This window comes from Cajanus cajan, chromosome 7, assembly GCF_000230855.2.
Source record: "Cajanus cajan strain Asha chromosome 7, NIPB_CcT2T_4, whole genome shotgun sequence".
Classification (NCBI taxonomy): Eukaryota; Viridiplantae; Streptophyta; class Magnoliopsida; order Fabales; family Fabaceae; genus Cajanus; species Cajanus cajan.
In genome coordinates this window covers 39,888,998-39,905,943 of record NC_138523.1, presented here as the reverse complement: position 1 = coordinate 39,905,943, position 16,946 = coordinate 39,888,998, and the positions used below count along the sequence as shown (strand labels likewise).

The window sequence follows — 16,946 nt, the reverse complement described above, 5'->3', positions numbered from 1 at the left end:
AATAAAATTTATATACATTAATAGTATTATAATATTATTGATAAATCAATATCAATAATTTTATTAGAATATTTATAGATTAATAATTTTATAAATATAAATTATTATATATTAATATAATTTTGCAAAAAACTATAAATATATTAGATAAGATATATATAATAGAAGAAATTTAATTTCTTTTATAAAATGTTTTAAACTTTTAATGGAAGGGACTAAAATTGTACTATTGAGATATTTGATGGACTAAAATTGTTCAATTAAAACTTAAAAACTAAAATTGCACAGTTACAATAATTGAGAGATTAAAAATATATTTAAATTTAAAAATGAATTAAAATGCTTTTGTCATACATTGTTACCTAAGACAATTTTTGGCACTTTATGCATGATGAAAAAATTATGTGATGTGTGAAGAAAAGATAAATAATAGAAGAGGGGTGAATGGTGTGTATAAAAATTTGCACATTTTTTTTTTGCAGCGAAGTAGTTATAATAGTCAGATGAAGCACACAAAGCAATTAGATGGAACAATAGGTATTTTTATACTGGTTCGTCTCAACCATCGAGACTACGTTCCGTTCTCAATTCAATTTGATTGAGTTCTACTATTTTTAAACAAAGATACAAGTATTTTTTTAACAAGTCACTTCTGACTCAATACTGTAAGTATTCTTTTACTTACCTCCTTAAGCAATCACCCAAGTATTGTTTTAACAATAAGATTCTTCAAACTTAATAATTAAGTATTATTTTATGGTCAAGCCTCTCCAGGCTCAAAACAAACATTCCTTTTCAGACAAGTTTCTCCAAGCTCTACCTTATAACAATGGTTATGAAAGTTACACAAGTGTTATGTTCATCTTACTTAGATATTATAACCAATACAGAACAATGATTGTTTACAAGAAAGAATAGATTTATAAATAGTGTTTTTGTACAAATGTATATATTACATCTTTTTCATAAATTATATATATATATATATATATATATATATATATATATATATATATATATATATATATATATAAAGAGAGAGAGAGAGAGAAAGGAGAGTTATAATAATACCAGTGTAACTTTTACTAAGTATTATATCGCTCAATAACTTTATATTAAATGTGAATTTTGTAAATCCAATTTTTAGATTGAAAGTTCATATCATTTTATATATTTATATTAAATTTTGTTAAAATTAAACAACAACTTGAAGGTAATCAAAGTGTTCATATTTAATATAAAGTTATTGAGCGGTGTAACACTTAGTAAAAGTTACACCGGTGTCGTTTGAACCCTCCTATATATATATATATATATATATATATATATATATATATATATATATATATATATATATATATATATCTTTCTTGAGTTTTGGATCTTCTTATATAATAGTTTGGAGAAGATGATTGTTGCAACACTTTGAGTTCAACTCACAAGTTTGTTTCGTCTGTCTTCATCGCCTTTCCTTGTGTTGACAGGTGACTGTTCAATTCATTTAATACGAATATTAAATACATTTCACCAAATAATATCTCTTATTTGATCAAGGAAACAAATAATCAACTTCCATATCAAATGGAGTTTGTAGAAGTAATGTCAGCGTAAAACAACTATAGTAGTAACTTTATTTACTTTTCTCCATGATTTTAGGGATTTGGTTTTGACGGAAAGCATGATTCTTCTATTTAATAGAATTGTGAGTTTCAAGATGACTTTTTGGTTCGATCTATTAAGAAATGAAATATTTAAAGCAAACTTTATCGTTAATCTCAATAAATGATAAATATTTAATGTATATAAGACAGACTATACGTTTCATTTGATTTACAATATCTTATATACAATTTGTATCTTACACTTCATCTAACAAGTTTTTCAAAGATATGTTCATAGATGTTTTTGCAAACATTTCTTCTTTATATAAATGTTTTGTTTGTTAATATTAAAACTCTAATTTTAAGAGATCTAGATCGTCTTTTGACTTAACATAATGTATAAAATTTATTAAATATAATCTTTCATGTTTTCAAGCATTTGTGCAAAATAAAGTTAAAATGATGTAGCAAGTCATTGCCATTGCAATAAGTGCTTCAAGGTAAACAAAGGAAAATGATGTTGATAAGGAAACAACGAGGGAAGATACGGAAGAGAAAATATTAGTAGAAACTACAAATAATAAAAAATAATTGCTCATATATATATATATATATATATATATATATATGATCTATTTATTTCAAGAGTAAGTTTTGTTAGACCTACTTCATTCAATAATTCATATTCTACATCAAATTTTAATAATTCAACCGTTGAATTAAAAGTTATAAAGTGTAAATCAAATTTACAAATTTTAAAAATTTAAAAATCATATGATATATACTTCGTTATATATATTCAAATTAACGTATAAAATGTTTTAAAGATTATTCGTTAATTTGAATTAATTAAACAAAGTATCAAATAATTTTAAAATTTTAAAAAAATTTATAAATTTGATTATGTATTTAAAAATTTTAATTTAATAATTAGATCATCGAAATTTAATATAAAATATGAATTATTGAATAAAGTAAGATTATCAAGACTTATTTTTAAAATAAATAAATCATTTCTTTCTCTTACTCACATATACACAGGCCCACACATAAATTAAAATAAATAACTTTTTTAGTATAAAAACTAAAATGGCAAAGAATATAACTATAGGGATCAATATGTAAAAATTATGCAAGTATGTAGACCAGATCGTAAAACGAAACACACCCAATACCATATCACTTACATGTCAGCGCCACGTCGTCTATGGTTAACCACGTTAACTTTTTTTTTTTTTCACAAATGAGACAAAAAAAAATTGAAATATATGTAAAATTTGTGTAATTATATAAACCAAATGAGCAATTAAATCTCCACTCCAAAATCATACATGAAAATTTCATCTCATACGGCTCCTATCTTGTATATATAACGATAAAAATATACAGAATCCAAAAATTTCAAAAAAAATTATAGTATTCTCATTATCAACCAAACAGGCCAGTGTTAATTATTCATTTTTCAAACACGAATATAACAACATCTACATTATTGATCATCCGTACACTAATATAGTTATTTATCACATCAGCGTAAGCATGTCTTAAATTAATAGGATCAACACTTTCATGATTATAGTATTAAATCAAAGTGATATACTAGTTGTTCCCAACATATATTTATCCTTCTCTTTCAAGATCAAGACACCAATCCAATTTTGCCTTTAGTCTCACTAGTGAAGAAACAGAGTCAAGCTACTAAAAAGGGATGGATAAACTTCTTTCAAATGGGTTCAATAACGGATCTGTCCCTGAAGACTACATATTTCCACCAGAATTAAGACCTGGAAACCACAAAATCCCCTTCAGCAACATCCCAGTGATTGATCTTGATGAAGCACAGAATGGTGATCATAGAACTAACACAATTAAAAAAATTATCAAGGCTTCTGAGGAGTTTGGATTCTTTCAGGTTTAGTGATCATACTATTACTTTTATTATTATTATTATTATTATCATAAATCTTTTTTGGGTAAACAATAAGATTTCCTATGCACAAGGTAAACATTTATAGATTTTAGAACATGCTTTTTGCTATGGTAATGTTAAATGGAAATTGACGTGAGATGAGTGCAGGTTATCAATCATGGAATCTCGGTGAATCAAATGAATGAAGTAAGGAGTGTTTTGAAGGAGTTATTTGAGATGCCAGCTGAGGAAAAACAAAAACTGTATTCAGATGATCCTTTGAAAGCATGCAGGATGTATACTAGCACTATCAATTATGCAACTGAAAACGTTCATCGGTGGAGGGACAATTTTTTGCACCCATGTCATCCTTTGGAGCAGTGGCAACACCTATGGCCTCAAAATCCAACTAGATACAGGTATGAAAGAATTTTTAAAACATGTATGTCTTATTAACGAGTTGTAATAACGTTGGTCAGTGAATATAAAAATCTAACACATGGTGAAGAGTGAAGACTCTACTTTCATCATATTTTTTATGTTCCAGTATGGAATATTATCTAAAAAGTCGTGGTGAGTACTAGATCCAAAATATTCCGAGTGTCAAACTATCTTTTTTCTAAGTCGGAAGCTGCTATTTATATTAGAGTTATGTTCTAAGCATAAATCACTTATTTCGTGTCGTGATTTTGTAAATCATGAAAACGTTACTCATTATCATTAATAATTTCATAAATCATGTAACTATAATTATTATCTCACAAATCATGTCATTCTAACTATTATCATGTATGATCCTATAAATCTCAATGTCTTATCTCATTTATTAGTGGAAAGTAGTCGGTCACCAACCAAACCTCGTTTTTAATAGTGACACAAGGGTTCGATTGTTTAATCTAAGGACCAAAAGCCTGAACAGTATATGTAAAGTTTTCTAAACTCAAGTAATATAGACGAGAAGAATCTAAGTACTATTTATACTATAGTTATATTATAGATCCAAATCTCTTATTTTTTTGTTATGATTGTGTAAACCACAAAACATTACTCATTACTATTAATAATCTCATAAATAATGTCATTATGACTATTATCCCACAAATTATGTCATTATAACTATTATTATATATGATCTAGTAAATCTCAACACTTTTATCATATTGGAAAATAGTTCACTACCAATTGAGCCTTGTTCTAAATTCTAATAGTGACACAATTAATGATTCAATTATTGAATACCTTTCCGTCAAAGGTTGGATGATACATAACCTTTCAAGCTCAAATGCCATAGATACAAAGGGCCTAAGTACTTAGCCTGCGATCAATTGGCCAAAGACCTGATCGACATTCTTAATGCGCTCTACACCTTCAGTTCTAACATATATATCTTTTTTGGCAGAGAGTGTGTTGGAGCGTGTTCAATTGAAGTTAAAAAGTTGGCATCGAGGATCTTGAGTTTGATTAGTGAAGGGCTTGGTCTCAAGAATGGATATTTTGAGAACGATCTCACTGAATCAATGCTTTTGAATGTTAATCATTATCCACCATGCCCTGAACCCAGTTTGACACTGGGAATAACTAAGCACTCAGATCCAAATCTCATAACCATTTTACTCCAAGATCATGTTTGTGGACTTCAAATATTCAAGGATGGAAAGTGGACCACTGTTGAGCCTATTCCTAATGCATTTGTGGTAAACATAGGCTGCCAGTTGCAGGTACAATTCCCTTATTGAGTTTTATATGGATTTTTGTTTCAATTAATGAACTAAATTAATCAATTGAATTCATTTGTTCTAGATGTTTCAATTGTATTGCTAATTTCCAAATTCCAATTACTTTCAACAGCATAGTTCTGAGCCATGGAGAAATATTTTTGTTCATTTTCCTCATAAATTTTGTCTACTGAGTACTATAATTGTACTAATTTAATTAGAAGGATGTGATTTTGTGATATTGGGATGCAGGTAATCAGTAATGGGAAGCTACAAAGTGCTGCACACAGGGCTGTGACAAATTCAAGTGATGCTCGCACCTCTGCTGCATTCTTGGTAGGTCCTTCAAATGACTGTATCGTAGGGCCAGCAGAAGCTCTCATTGATGAACATCACCCTCCCATTTTTAGGTCTTTCAAATACAAGGAGTTCCTCTATTACTACCGTGCCAAACTTGATGATATGGGAGTGGTGCTGAAATCATTTGAAGCACAAAAGAGTTAAGTGAAATGTTGAAAACAAAAGTGTTTGTGTCTACAAGTGAGTGACAAGTCCTACCTTAAATAGAAATGTGTGTATTCAGTAACATAAATAAAAAAACTTGCAAAACCGAATAATGTTTTCAAAATGTATATGTCAAGTTTACTTATCTTTATCATGATGTAATGATGAGAAACCTTCATCTTTCTAATTGTTTGGCTTCACTTAAGTTCCCCCGTTTGGCATACTGTGAATTAAGTTTCACCAAAATATTAGTTTTTTACGATTATATAATTAACCTTACGATTATCGTTACATTGAGAGTTGTCAAAGCAAAATATTTTTCAAAACATTATTTACAAGCATCAACGAATCTTATATAAATAATTAACGTGAATATGGTAAAACAATCATATTAGTATTATTTATTACTAGTAAAATTTTATTTTATGTAATCAAATTAAACAAGTCTATTAGATTACTAAAATAGATAATATAGATTTAAATGAGTGGATGTCAATGTTAGTAGATTAGAAGATAATGACAATCATTTTAAGTTAATACAGTATAAGAAAATTATGACAGTCGATATACCAAATTATAGAAAACTCATACTTCTTTCTCTCAATCCAAAGAGGCTAAGGTTAACTCAAGAGATTTGATTGAGAAAAAATCATAAAATCATATTAGTTCCTTTGTTCATGCTCTCAATCAATTGTCGGCACAAAGTAAGATTCTGCAACAGTGGAAGAATGCTTATATTAGAAATCAATGATGAATCTACATATTTATCCTATTTTTAATAACCAAACATGTTTGTGTAGATCTCAAGTCTTTGGTGAATTGTTCTAGGATATAGACTTGCAATTTTTTGTTTTTGGATTTTGCATAAAAAAATATAGAATAGTGAAATAAAGATTAAAATTTTCAACAATATTAGTATCAGAGATAATGATTCAATTAGCTAATCAATTCAAACGAGTATTAAGCATTGAAATTGATTGCAAATCTATGTATGGTTATCCTTTGTATAAAGTTTTCTTGGTAGTAATTGGTAAATCCTTATCAACAAGATAGTCGTCGATAGCTTGACAATTGAATTTTTGATATTTTTATCATTTATCAACAATTTGATTAATTGCTGGAGAGAGTATTTTCTATTTAATTAACTACAATCAAGCTATCAATAATTGTTTGTATTTTGGTATGTCAAAAAACTTCACATTATTGGACAAATGTAGTTAAATACTTTCTTTCCTTAATTCACTAAAAAATATTTTAAAAATAAAATTGTGACAACTCATCAACTATCAAAGCGAACATCAAAATGCGATAACTCTAACATTGTCAATAAACTTATCGTAATATTGACACTAACAAGAGATTTAGTAGTCAAAGTTAAGAGTAATTTTTTTTAATCTATCGAGTTTCCTTATGATAATAACTCATCAAATAAAAAAAAAATACATCAAATAAGTGACACTAATGGATTAGGTCAAAGTTGCTTCAGAGTTGTCTCCAAAAGTAGTTGTATTTGTAAATATAACATTAATTACCAGCACCAAGTAGAATTTTCTATGATATAAATTGCTTAACAACTACCTTGCCGTTGTGTGTCGTTGTGTGTACTTTGACTTGCATATCCGAACAACCCCAACTTCCAATTTTTGTTTTCTAGTTTAGGTGCAGCGACCTTATTACTACAATGTTCTAAAATATAATTTATAAGTTAACTTTTTTATTTATTATAAATTCTAATTATAATAAAATTTATATAATAAATAAATTTATTATATATTTTTTTATTTACCATGTTATATAATATATATTATGAATTTTAAATACAACAAATAAATGATTATCATATGTACTGTACAAGTTAAAATACTAGTATTCAATATTTTCTTATCACTTTTTTTTTTTTTTTTGTGTTCTAATGGTCTCCTTATAATCATTTTCCCGATTCTTTTTGACTAAAGTTTGTGGCATACTTGGTTGAGTAGCCCTATAGTAGGGCTTTCTTGTCGCCTCTAGTGGGCCAGGAACGATAGAAAATGAAGGCCAAATTTGTGGACAATATTGAAACTTGCAAGGACCATACAATGTACTTCTTCCGTAAATGGCCCATCCTTTATCACACGAACCACCCTTTATCTCAATCCTCAATTTTCCACTGTTCAAACTTGCATATAGCTAGGGAGTTGAGTTGACTTACAATGTTGACTCTCACAAGGGAAAATAATTTTATTCAGATAAATGAACACTCATATTCGATATCAAAAGACACAAACCATATTGCTTAAAATTGAGGACAAGTTTATTTGTCAGTGCATTTGCTTGCTTGTGTAAAGCTACTTTAGAGACAGCAAAATATCGATCGCAGATGAAAGCTACCACCACGACACCCAAATCCAATGATTATGTAAGGCATGATGCTACAGCTAACGAAGTTCAATGTTTCACCTTAGAATAATATTACCCAGATGATGGACCAAAGTTAATATTTTAATTTCTTGGTCTGTGTCCATCTACTTCCCAATAATATAATATCAGTTATAATTAATTTACCAAAACCAAAGAATACATATGATAATCAGGTCAGCCAATCAGAACAATACAGCAATATTAATCCTCTCACTACTACATATATCACATTTAGTAACATTTATCTGCTAACATGTAATAAAATGTTACTAATTTCTATTAATTATATATTTTGTAACATTTTTAACAATAAATGTTACCAATTAATTTGAATTATACTCTTTAGTAACATTTTTAATCATAAATGTTATTATTTTATTTAAATTATATATTTTTTTTTACTTTCTAACATTAAATATTATTAACTTATCTAACATTTTAAACATTTTTAATAATAGATTTTACTAGTATTTGCTTAATTACTAATTTTAAATAATAATTAGTTTTTATTTAAAATCTATTTTCTTATTTAAAAAAAAATACTTGCTTAAACTAGCAGAAACGTGCAAACAACCCTTCCGCATCAAGAGAGATAAACAGAGCCCTTTCGCACCAAGAGAGATAAACAGAGCCCTTCCGCATCATTCAGAAAAATCGGAAGACTGAGCAATGGCAACGTTCTCTCATTCAACTCTCTTATGCTTCACATTCAGAAGCCACAAACACTTCTATTGACCTTGTTCTTTTCATCTCTGATTCTACTCTCTTATTCTTCAAAATCGGAAGCCATACTCATTTGACCTAGTTATCGAAACCTTAAAGTAAGTTTTACGATTTTTAATTTAGAGTAACCAGGATCTTTTGATTCCCAAATGTTGTTCATTGAATTAAGGATGTGAGCGAGATATCTTATTGGTTCTGCTTCCTTTTCCCTATTGTTTGTTCTATACAGCTTGGAGAAGGTGAGGGGGAAACTGCTACAATTGAAGCGGGTTATCACTATGTGCTAGAATGGATAATTTGCTTGCCTGAATTTTGGTACTATTTCTTTTGGATGATATTTTCTTAGTTTACAACTAGTAACTGGAGTTCATTGTACTTTTCATTTAGGTTGGAGAGAAAGGAGTTTTGAAATATATTTATCCTTATGATTTTGGATTTTTATTGTGTTATTCTTTGTATTATCTTTTTGATTCAAAGCCATGTAAGATTCATTATTTTCGATTTTTATACAAACTAATAATATTGATAGCTAGCAAAATCCCTTTCTAGTTTTACTTAATCTGAATGCTATGCTATGGAATATCAAAGAAACATAAATATCAAAGAGATTTTTGATCCTTTAATTTAAAATTTAGAATGTGCAGTTTTAGTCCTGCAAGTTTTTCTTAGCCAATTAAGTTCATCAATTTTCTAAGTTAGGCAAATTTGATAGGCCAAGTAATGCTCAGTTGCTCACTTTACATCGTGGCAACGGGTGTGTCTACAGGGTCTTTAACTAAGCTAGGATGATTGGATCTTGATATGTTTGATTGTTGGTGTGCTTTACCCATTGATGGTGTATGTCTTGATGAGGTGTACATAGTTCAATTAGCAATAAGAAGTGATTTGAAAAAGCATAGTACTCAAGCTTTTGTGTTGTCAAAATATAGTTAATGGAGCGTGTTGGTATGTGGATCTTAGACTCCATTAGGAAGAACCTTCTCAGAAAGTGCATGAAATTATAAAGAAATGAGTCAAAAGAATTATGGCATATTAAACTTCTCATAAACGAGCATGAAATTAACAGTATATTTACATCTTACGATTCTTGTCCAGTTCTTCTTTCATATATAGTTGAAAAAAGTCTAAACATTTTGTCATGTGAACTATACAATTGCTGTCTCGCTATTTCTGCTGCGCCTAAGAAGTACTTGTGTTGAAGTTAAGAATCAGTGTGTTCTCTGTTGGAAGAAGTTGGATTGGTTCTGTGGTAAGGTCTTTTTCTCTATTTTCAGTATTACATTTACCTCTTAATAAGTATTAATGTTGATTTAGTGATAAGATGAATTTCACTAAAAGCTTTATCTTTTAACACAAAAACATTTCTTTGAAAACTATTTACTAACAAAAACATGTCATTAATCCCTGATTTCGGTTGTCAAACTATTTACTAATATTTTCCCCCCAATTTTATTACTTCTTTTTCCCAGGTTGCATTGGATCATCTTTCTCAAAGGACTGATATTGACGCATCTAGAATAGTTGTATTTGGACGATCACTTGGTAGTGCAGTTGGAGCTGTACTAACAAAAAATAACCCTGACAAGGTACCCCTTGGACCTTGGTAAACTATATAATGTTTAATGTTCATGTTGTTCTTCGTAAAAATCTAATGATCTTGGATTTTAGTTGTCACCATGGACAATTGCTTGCTAGATTTCAGTTGCCTGAAGATAAATGTTTCCTTGGAATGTTAGTACTATATGTAATTATAGTTTGCTAGGTTCACAAGGCATACAGCAAGACCATATATATAGCTGCAAATTAGTTTGCTAAAGTTTCTTTTCCTGTTGATAGATTCATAACTCATTTCATGATTTTCAACATGATGTGAGAAAGGAATATTCAATTAATGTGGATGCATTGGTGGGGAAACTATATCAACTGAGGAAAAACAACGTAGTTTTTAACTAATTAAAATTATTTTTGATAATTAGGATCAGGATTAGTTTATTTTCTGAATTTTGTTTATGTTTTTTTGTCTCGATAAGATTCTAAGTTACAGAATCCTTATCTGTTCTGGTTTTTTTAATTTTTTTATAGTTATGATCCAATCAATTAGGATCCCTTTCTTATATGTAGCCTTATAAAAGGACAGACTTCTATCGGGGGAATGAACGAAGAAACTATTAGTCTAGGAGGGGCTCTGTTGTCCAGAGTCTGTTACTAACTTTTACTGTAGGTCGCAAGTAGGAGTCTTCTATATCTAGGCTAGTGACTTGGTCCTACGTGGAAGTCTACAAGTTAACATGATTTTAGGTTCCAATTGCAAAGTATTTGACATGAGTTTCACTTTGAAGTATGAGAATATAGTGTGCAGTTTTTAAGGCCTTGGGTTCTCAAAATACAACAGCTAGCTTCTGTGACATGGTTTTCCCATTTTGGTATCAATCAGATTGGTCATCTGTGCGTTATAACACTGTTATAGTGGCGTCACATAGTGATGTGGCCATGGGCTGCTCTGTGGAAGCCCATCATGTCACAGGCCATTGTTGTGCCTGAGTGTGAATCAAAGCTGCTGTTGCATCAGAGACAAAAACCCTTCTCTTTTGGCCACTAACAATGTTGTTTGGTGCTCTTTAATGGGTGGGAGGAGATCTAATAATTTTTTAACCAAAATCATGCATCTTCAATTTTTTAAGAATTTTCATTTTCTAATAATTGTTGTATTGTACTTTATTGAATTTTCTTATTTCTTTTAGGTATATTGATTTTTTCATGAGAGAATAATTATGGATAAGAGTTGGATACAACAACCTAGATCATCTAGTAGGTATTTGGATGGATTGAAAAATTTTCTAGACTTTGCATTTCAAAATGTTGCCCAAGGAGATCAAATTTTATGTCCTTGCAAGAATTGCAACAATTGTTCATGGGGTAATCGAGAGGAAGTGCATGAGCATTTAGTTTGTGATGGATTTGATAGAAATTATAACAAGTGGATTTTTCATGGAGAAAGTGGATCTTCAAAAAAAGCATATAATAATGAATGTGAGAAATTTAGTATGCATGATGATTTAGATGATCTATTAGAGGAGACCTTTATGATGTCGACAGATTTAGGAGAAAAACAATTTGATGACATTATAGATGAAGATAATGAAGAGCTTGATAAAGAAACTACCAAGTTTTGCAAATTGGTAAATGATGCCCACCAAGAAGTATACCCTGGTTGTAAAAATTTCTCCAAGTTATCAATCATTGTTCGTCTACTTCATATTAAGAATCTTCATGGTTGGAGCAATGTGTCATTTAATATGTTGTTACAATTGCTTTAAATTTTTGCTTTAACCTTTTGCTAAAAAGTGTTTTATTGCATCTAGACCTTTCATACTGATTTTGCTCAAACCTGGCCGTAGTATTGCTCAAAGTAATTAACTAGCACGAAAAAATCACATGTGAAATGTGATACCGGGTAACTAACATGGATCAAATTTTACAATAATTTAGTAAAATTAGCATATAGTGCATTAGTTAATATGTATCTATCTTAGTTTGATGAGTTTAGTCTATTAAAAGCATATAGTCTTAGTATTATATATATTGCCGTGAGCATATCATACAATGTATTGTTGATGCTTTGAGTAGGAACCTGGCTTTGGATGATACCTCTTGCTCCTTTTGTCATGATCAAATTCAAATTTTACTTTTTAGATAATTGATTTATTTTACTTTTTTCTTATCTTGCTTAATTTAGAAATTCAAATTGTGGAAAATCTAGCTGAAGTTGAGAAGTTAGTCAAAAGGTAAATGCATGCACCTCACTTGCTTAAGTCTTTGAATTTTTTATTTATATATATATATATTTTTTTGTTTGATTTTTTTTATAGTATGGTTCATATGCTGTTATTTTTATATAGCAAATCAAATGAAGAAAAGGCTAAAGAAGCTGCTGTTGAAAAAGATCCTAATACGTCGGAGTGTCCACTCAATGCGTTTTCCCTTTTCTTGTAATCTTCTTTCTTTAAAGTATTTTTCTATTTTTTTGATTGTTTTATTCAGCAATAATCTTTATTACAGGCAAAAATTTAAAAAACTTTACAATGAAGCAAATCTTGATTCCGAAAATGTTGAAAGGGTAAGTGAAAGTTATTAAATTGATATAATTACTTTTGATTTTATTTAGCCATAAACTAATTGATATTTATTTTAAAAAATATAGGTTAATAAAATGGCTGTTAAAACATGGAAGTCCATGACTAATGAGGTAAGTCTAAGCCTTATTTTCATTTTAAAGTAATTTGTTGTTGATTAAATCTCTTTTTATGACAATTGAATCAGGAAAAAAAGACTTATTTTGATACAGCAGCTAAACTCAACGCAGAGACTAAGAAATTGCAGCATATTGCATTAAATGAAAGGTTATTTTTATAATATATTGTTTTATGATAATTTTTATTCACATAAATTATGATTTATGACATTTTTTATTTTGATTTTGTTGATTCTAAATAGGTTGGCTCAGTCTAATCAAATAGGTATGTTGCTAACTTTTAATTTGTATCAAGTTTTTAACAATGAAGTGAGCTAGAATAAGAAATTGCATTAGTATACATTATAAGAATTAACTACATTTGTTTTTCTTTTTTACCCTGTTTATATGGATATATGATGTAAATAGGTAAATGCACTCCACTTGGCACAAGTAGAACAATCAATGATTTTCAAGTAAAACAAATGGGGAAAAGAGAACATAAGCCCAAAGTTCATTTTGATATGACTAACTTGGATAAGTCAAAAAAGGGAAAAACTCACAAGAAACAACATAAGCAGAGTAAGTTGAAAGAGTTACATCTTGGTGGTTTTATTTTGTTATATTATTTTGACTTATGAAGAAACTTATTCTCTTTTATTTCATTCTTGTCTTTTTCTTTAGACATTCAGAATAAGGAAAATTTTGCTAAAACCATTCAGGTTAGTATCTTGTTCTAATTTTATTTAAATTTAAATTTACTACTTAAACTTGTGCTGAATATTTAAATTTAAAACTACTACTTAAACTTGTGCTGAATTTCCTTGGGTTGGTCGTTCACTAGATGATGATAATCAATTGATTCTAGAAGTTATTATTAACTTTATCATCAAAGTGTCTTTTTGCATATTCGATAAACTCAGAGAAAAAGAGGGACTTTATACTCAAGCACCTCTAAACTAGTCCATTTCGCAAGTAAAAAACTAAAATAATTTCAATTTAGTTGATCACATTCTGATTTTTTAGTTTTGTATTTGATTTTTTTAAAACAACTAGCTATAGAATAATAAATAAATAAATAGCTTAATTGCCACACATAAAAAAAAAAAAAGAGAGAGAGAGAGAAAACTTAACATTATTTTGACTTACACTGTCCTTTGAAATAATTAAGTTTCAACAGTGCTGGATACTGTTCTAAGTATACAAATCTTGTCTCTAGTAACCAAGTTGCAAACATTCACGTACCTAGCAACAAATAAAAATAAAAAATAAAATAAAATTACAAGATATAATTCTACCTTTACAATGTATTTTATTATAATTAGGTACTGCCACTCATACAAATGTTAAAATTAAGAATTGTAGAAGTAAACATTAATCAAGACATTTAGGTGGCTATTTTTGCTTCTTTATGAAATTAGATCAAGGAACATAATTGCTTCTTTTATTTTGTTTATGTTGCAGGTTTTAGAGTGAATATGGTGGTGGTGGTGGTTGTGGCAATTTAGATCGTGTGTATATTGAAACATCATACTATTTGATATGGAAGTTACACAACTCAAAATGAGAATTCATAGAAAAATGCAACAGTAAAACTTAGATGATTTTAGTTTTATCTTTGACAGAAGAAATTACATGTTATTGCAAACTTGACAAATTAGTGTTGCCTTTTGAATGATATCATGATGGACAAAAAAGATTTAAATAAGAAGTTTATCTTTATTTTAATTCATTAAATACATAACTTCATGCTTGCAAGTGTTACAATATAATAAGTTTTCAATTCACTATTTGAATTAATAAGGAAGTAATGGATTCAAAGTTGTTATGATTTAGATGATTAAAACAAATTTGTAACATTTGATAAATGTGGCAAAAGGTGTCAATTGACAACATTTATAAAATGTTACAAGTGATATGCTAAAATGTTACAAAAGATGTCAATTTGTAACATTTATAAAATGTTACAATTGGTATGTTAAAATGTTGCTAAAACCTTTTAGCAACATGGACTTTATACTACATTTGTAAAAGTGTTACTAATTATAATTGGTAACATTTTTCTTAATTTGGTAACATTTTTTAAATGTTGTTAAATGTGAAAGATGTTGTAGTGTCTAGAACCGTTGGTTCGTCAATTCATTGCAACAAAGAGGATGAATTAATGATTACTTGATTTTTCTATTTCCAATATTTCATTAAGTATTTGCCAAAGAGTCATGACTTGCAAATAGATTAGTCTTTAATCGTGAGCATTACCAATTACGAACAAGTTAATGGATATATAAAATAAAAGCCCTTATCCAATATATCATTCTTATGACCTCACCTTGAATCTGGTTGAGAACCAGAATTGTATGTGGCGACATTCATTATGAATAATTCCAAACAAAACTTCTTGAGGTGACCCTCCGCAGGCCTTTTAGCCATCACCAAATTTTGTGATGCATCCACATACGTTGAACTCTCTAAAACAATCTTAATCATGGGGTATCAGCATATTCATAAATTTCCCCGTCCATTGAACCTATGGTGAATTTGGCATTGCATCACTCACTACCCAATTAACTAACAAGTTAGGTCTTAGACCCTTAGGTGCTTAATGTGTAGCAAGTATAAATAAATGGTACATAGAGGAGAAATAGCACCAATTTTTGGTGAGGTACACAATGGAAGAGGAGTCAAAGGAGAAAAAGGACACTAAGGAAGAGCCACGGTACCGAGGAGTGCGGCGGCGGCCGTGGGGGAAGTTCGCCGCCGAGATTCGGGACCCGGCTCGGCACGGTGCCCGGGTGTGGCTGGGGACATTCCTCACGGCGGAGGAGGCAGCTAGGGCTTATGACCGTGCTGCCTTTGAGATGAGACGTGCTTCAGCCGTTCTCAATTTTCCAAATGAGTATCCTTCATGCTCTTCTATGAACTCCTCTTCATCTTTAGCACCTTCTTCTTCTACAACGGTTAAAAATGATCACGGTAAACAAGTTATTGAGTTTGAGTGCTTGGATGACCAATTGTTAGAGGACCTTCTTGATTGTGATGACTATGCCTACCAGAAAGACTTGCCTAAGAAATGAACATTAATTTGGTGGTGATGATCAAATTTGAATGTTAGATGATTGAATTCATAGCATACCTATATTGGTGGTGTGAATGTGTTCACTAATTAGTTAGTATGTATGGTTTGTATGCTGAACTAGCTAGGAGTGATATGGTTCAACCTTTTTAGTTTGATTGATGTTACCTAATATAGGAATGGATTTTTTATAAAAAAAAAATATATAAAAATATCTTTATCTTTCATAGTTTTTTTCCCGTACTTTATCTTTCTTAGTTTAGTGTTATAGATGTTTATAGTTTATACAGTAATTTTACATAATTTATTATTCTCTTATGCAATACATAGTAAATTGAGAGTTCAACAGCTGGATTTGAAATGAAATTACTGTTTTAATCCATCGGATTTGTAATTCAATTAATTAAGTCCGGTTCTTGCTTTTATTCCACTTGACAATTAAAATATTCAATCATAGATATCATTTATACATTACATATTCTAACTTCATATATAAAAATAGATAATAAAACAAAAACGCAGTGACTATTTAAATATATAACCACCACAGTATCCAAATTAACAAAGTCTACGTATAAAGATATCATAAGTCGGTTTTCAATTTAGACACTTGAACAATCAGCATCACACAGAAGTCAGCAGATTAAGCTTTTGTATGAACTTTCTTCAACATAATACCCACTCATTCCTTTATTTCGTTTTCGTTCCTTACTTTTCGGCCGGGTATAGCTTTTCGTTCATTAATGTTACATCATTTCATGGAATGTAACAGTATGTTCAACCAAAACAA

General features: G+C 29.4%; 3 protein-coding genes across 6 annotated transcripts; all 3 read left to right on the top strand.

The window, feature by feature from the left end:
• Positions 1-3,208: 3,208 nt before the first annotated feature.
• On the top strand, positions 3,209-5,939 carry LOC109812088 (protein DOWNY MILDEW RESISTANCE 6). The gene is made up of 4 exons (XM_020375959.3): positions 3,209-3,513; positions 3,679-3,929; positions 4,910-5,228; positions 5,478-5,939. Exons 1-4 carry the CDS (start codon positions 3,310-3,312, stop codon positions 5,727-5,729), a joined length of 1,026 nt encoding a protein of 341 aa, XP_020231548.1. The 5' UTR covers positions 3,209-3,309; the 3' UTR covers positions 5,730-5,939.
• A 2,737-nt stretch (positions 5,940-8,676) lies between these two features.
• On the top strand, positions 8,677-14,841 carry LOC109818511 (uncharacterized). 4 transcript variants are annotated; one of them, XM_083059613.1, is made up of 13 exons: positions 8,677-8,950; positions 9,082-9,167; positions 10,040-10,101; positions 10,322-10,438; positions 12,589-12,637; positions 12,752-12,841; positions 12,941-12,969; positions 13,054-13,098; positions 13,173-13,252; positions 13,347-13,369; positions 13,513-13,665; positions 13,768-13,805; positions 14,548-14,841. In XM_083059613.1, the coding sequence occupies exons 6-13, from the start codon at positions 12,760-12,762 to the stop codon at positions 14,557-14,559; spliced, it is 462 nt and encodes a 153-aa protein (XP_082915739.1). In that variant the 5' UTR covers positions 8,677-8,950; positions 9,082-9,167; positions 10,040-10,101; positions 10,322-10,438; positions 12,589-12,637; positions 12,752-12,759; the 3' UTR covers positions 14,560-14,841. The 4 variants fall into 4 exon arrangements, with proteins under 4 accessions (XP_082915739.1, XP_082915740.1, XP_082915741.1 ...); XM_083059614.1 differs by having other exon boundaries at positions 10,037-10,101; XM_083059616.1 differs by having other exon boundaries at positions 8,679-8,950; positions 12,912-12,969.
• Positions 14,842-15,752: 911 nt separating this feature from the next.
• On the top strand, positions 15,753-16,157 carry LOC109812048 (ethylene-responsive transcription factor ERF096). Its single transcript, XM_020375912.3, has one exon. It carries the CDS (start codon positions 15,753-15,755, stop codon positions 16,155-16,157), a length of 405 nt encoding a protein of 134 aa, XP_020231501.1.
• The last annotated feature ends 789 nt before the right edge of the window (positions 16,158-16,946 follow it).

Excerpts from the sequence above, each read along its gene's own strand:
- LOC109812088 (XM_020375959.3), top strand. The coding sequence starts at position 3,310 with ATGGATAAACTTCTTTCAAATGGGTTCAATAACGGATCTGTCCCTGAA. Across the intron at positions 3,514-3,678 it reads AGGAGTTTGGATTCTTTCAG|GTTATCAATCATGGAATCTC; the intron begins GTTTAGTGATCA and ends AGATGAGTGCAG. Across the intron at positions 3,930-4,909 it reads CAAAATCCAACTAGATACAG|AGAGTGTGTTGGAGCGTGTT; the intron begins GTATGAAAGAAT and ends CTTTTTTGGCAG.
- LOC109818511 (XM_083059615.1), top strand. The coding sequence starts at position 12,760 with ATGAAGAAAAGGCTAAAGAAGCTGCTGTTGAAAAAGATCCTAATACGT. Across the intron at positions 13,253-13,346 it reads CATATTGCATTAAATGAAAG|GTTGGCTCAGTCTAATCAAA; the intron begins GTTATTTTTATA and ends GATTCTAAATAG. Across the intron at positions 13,370-13,512 it reads GGCTCAGTCTAATCAAATAG|GTAAATGCACTCCACTTGGC; the intron begins GTATGTTGCTAA and ends TGATGTAAATAG.
- LOC109812048 (XM_020375912.3), top strand. The coding sequence starts at position 15,753 with ATGGAAGAGGAGTCAAAGGAGAAAAAGGACACTAAGGAAGAGCCACGG.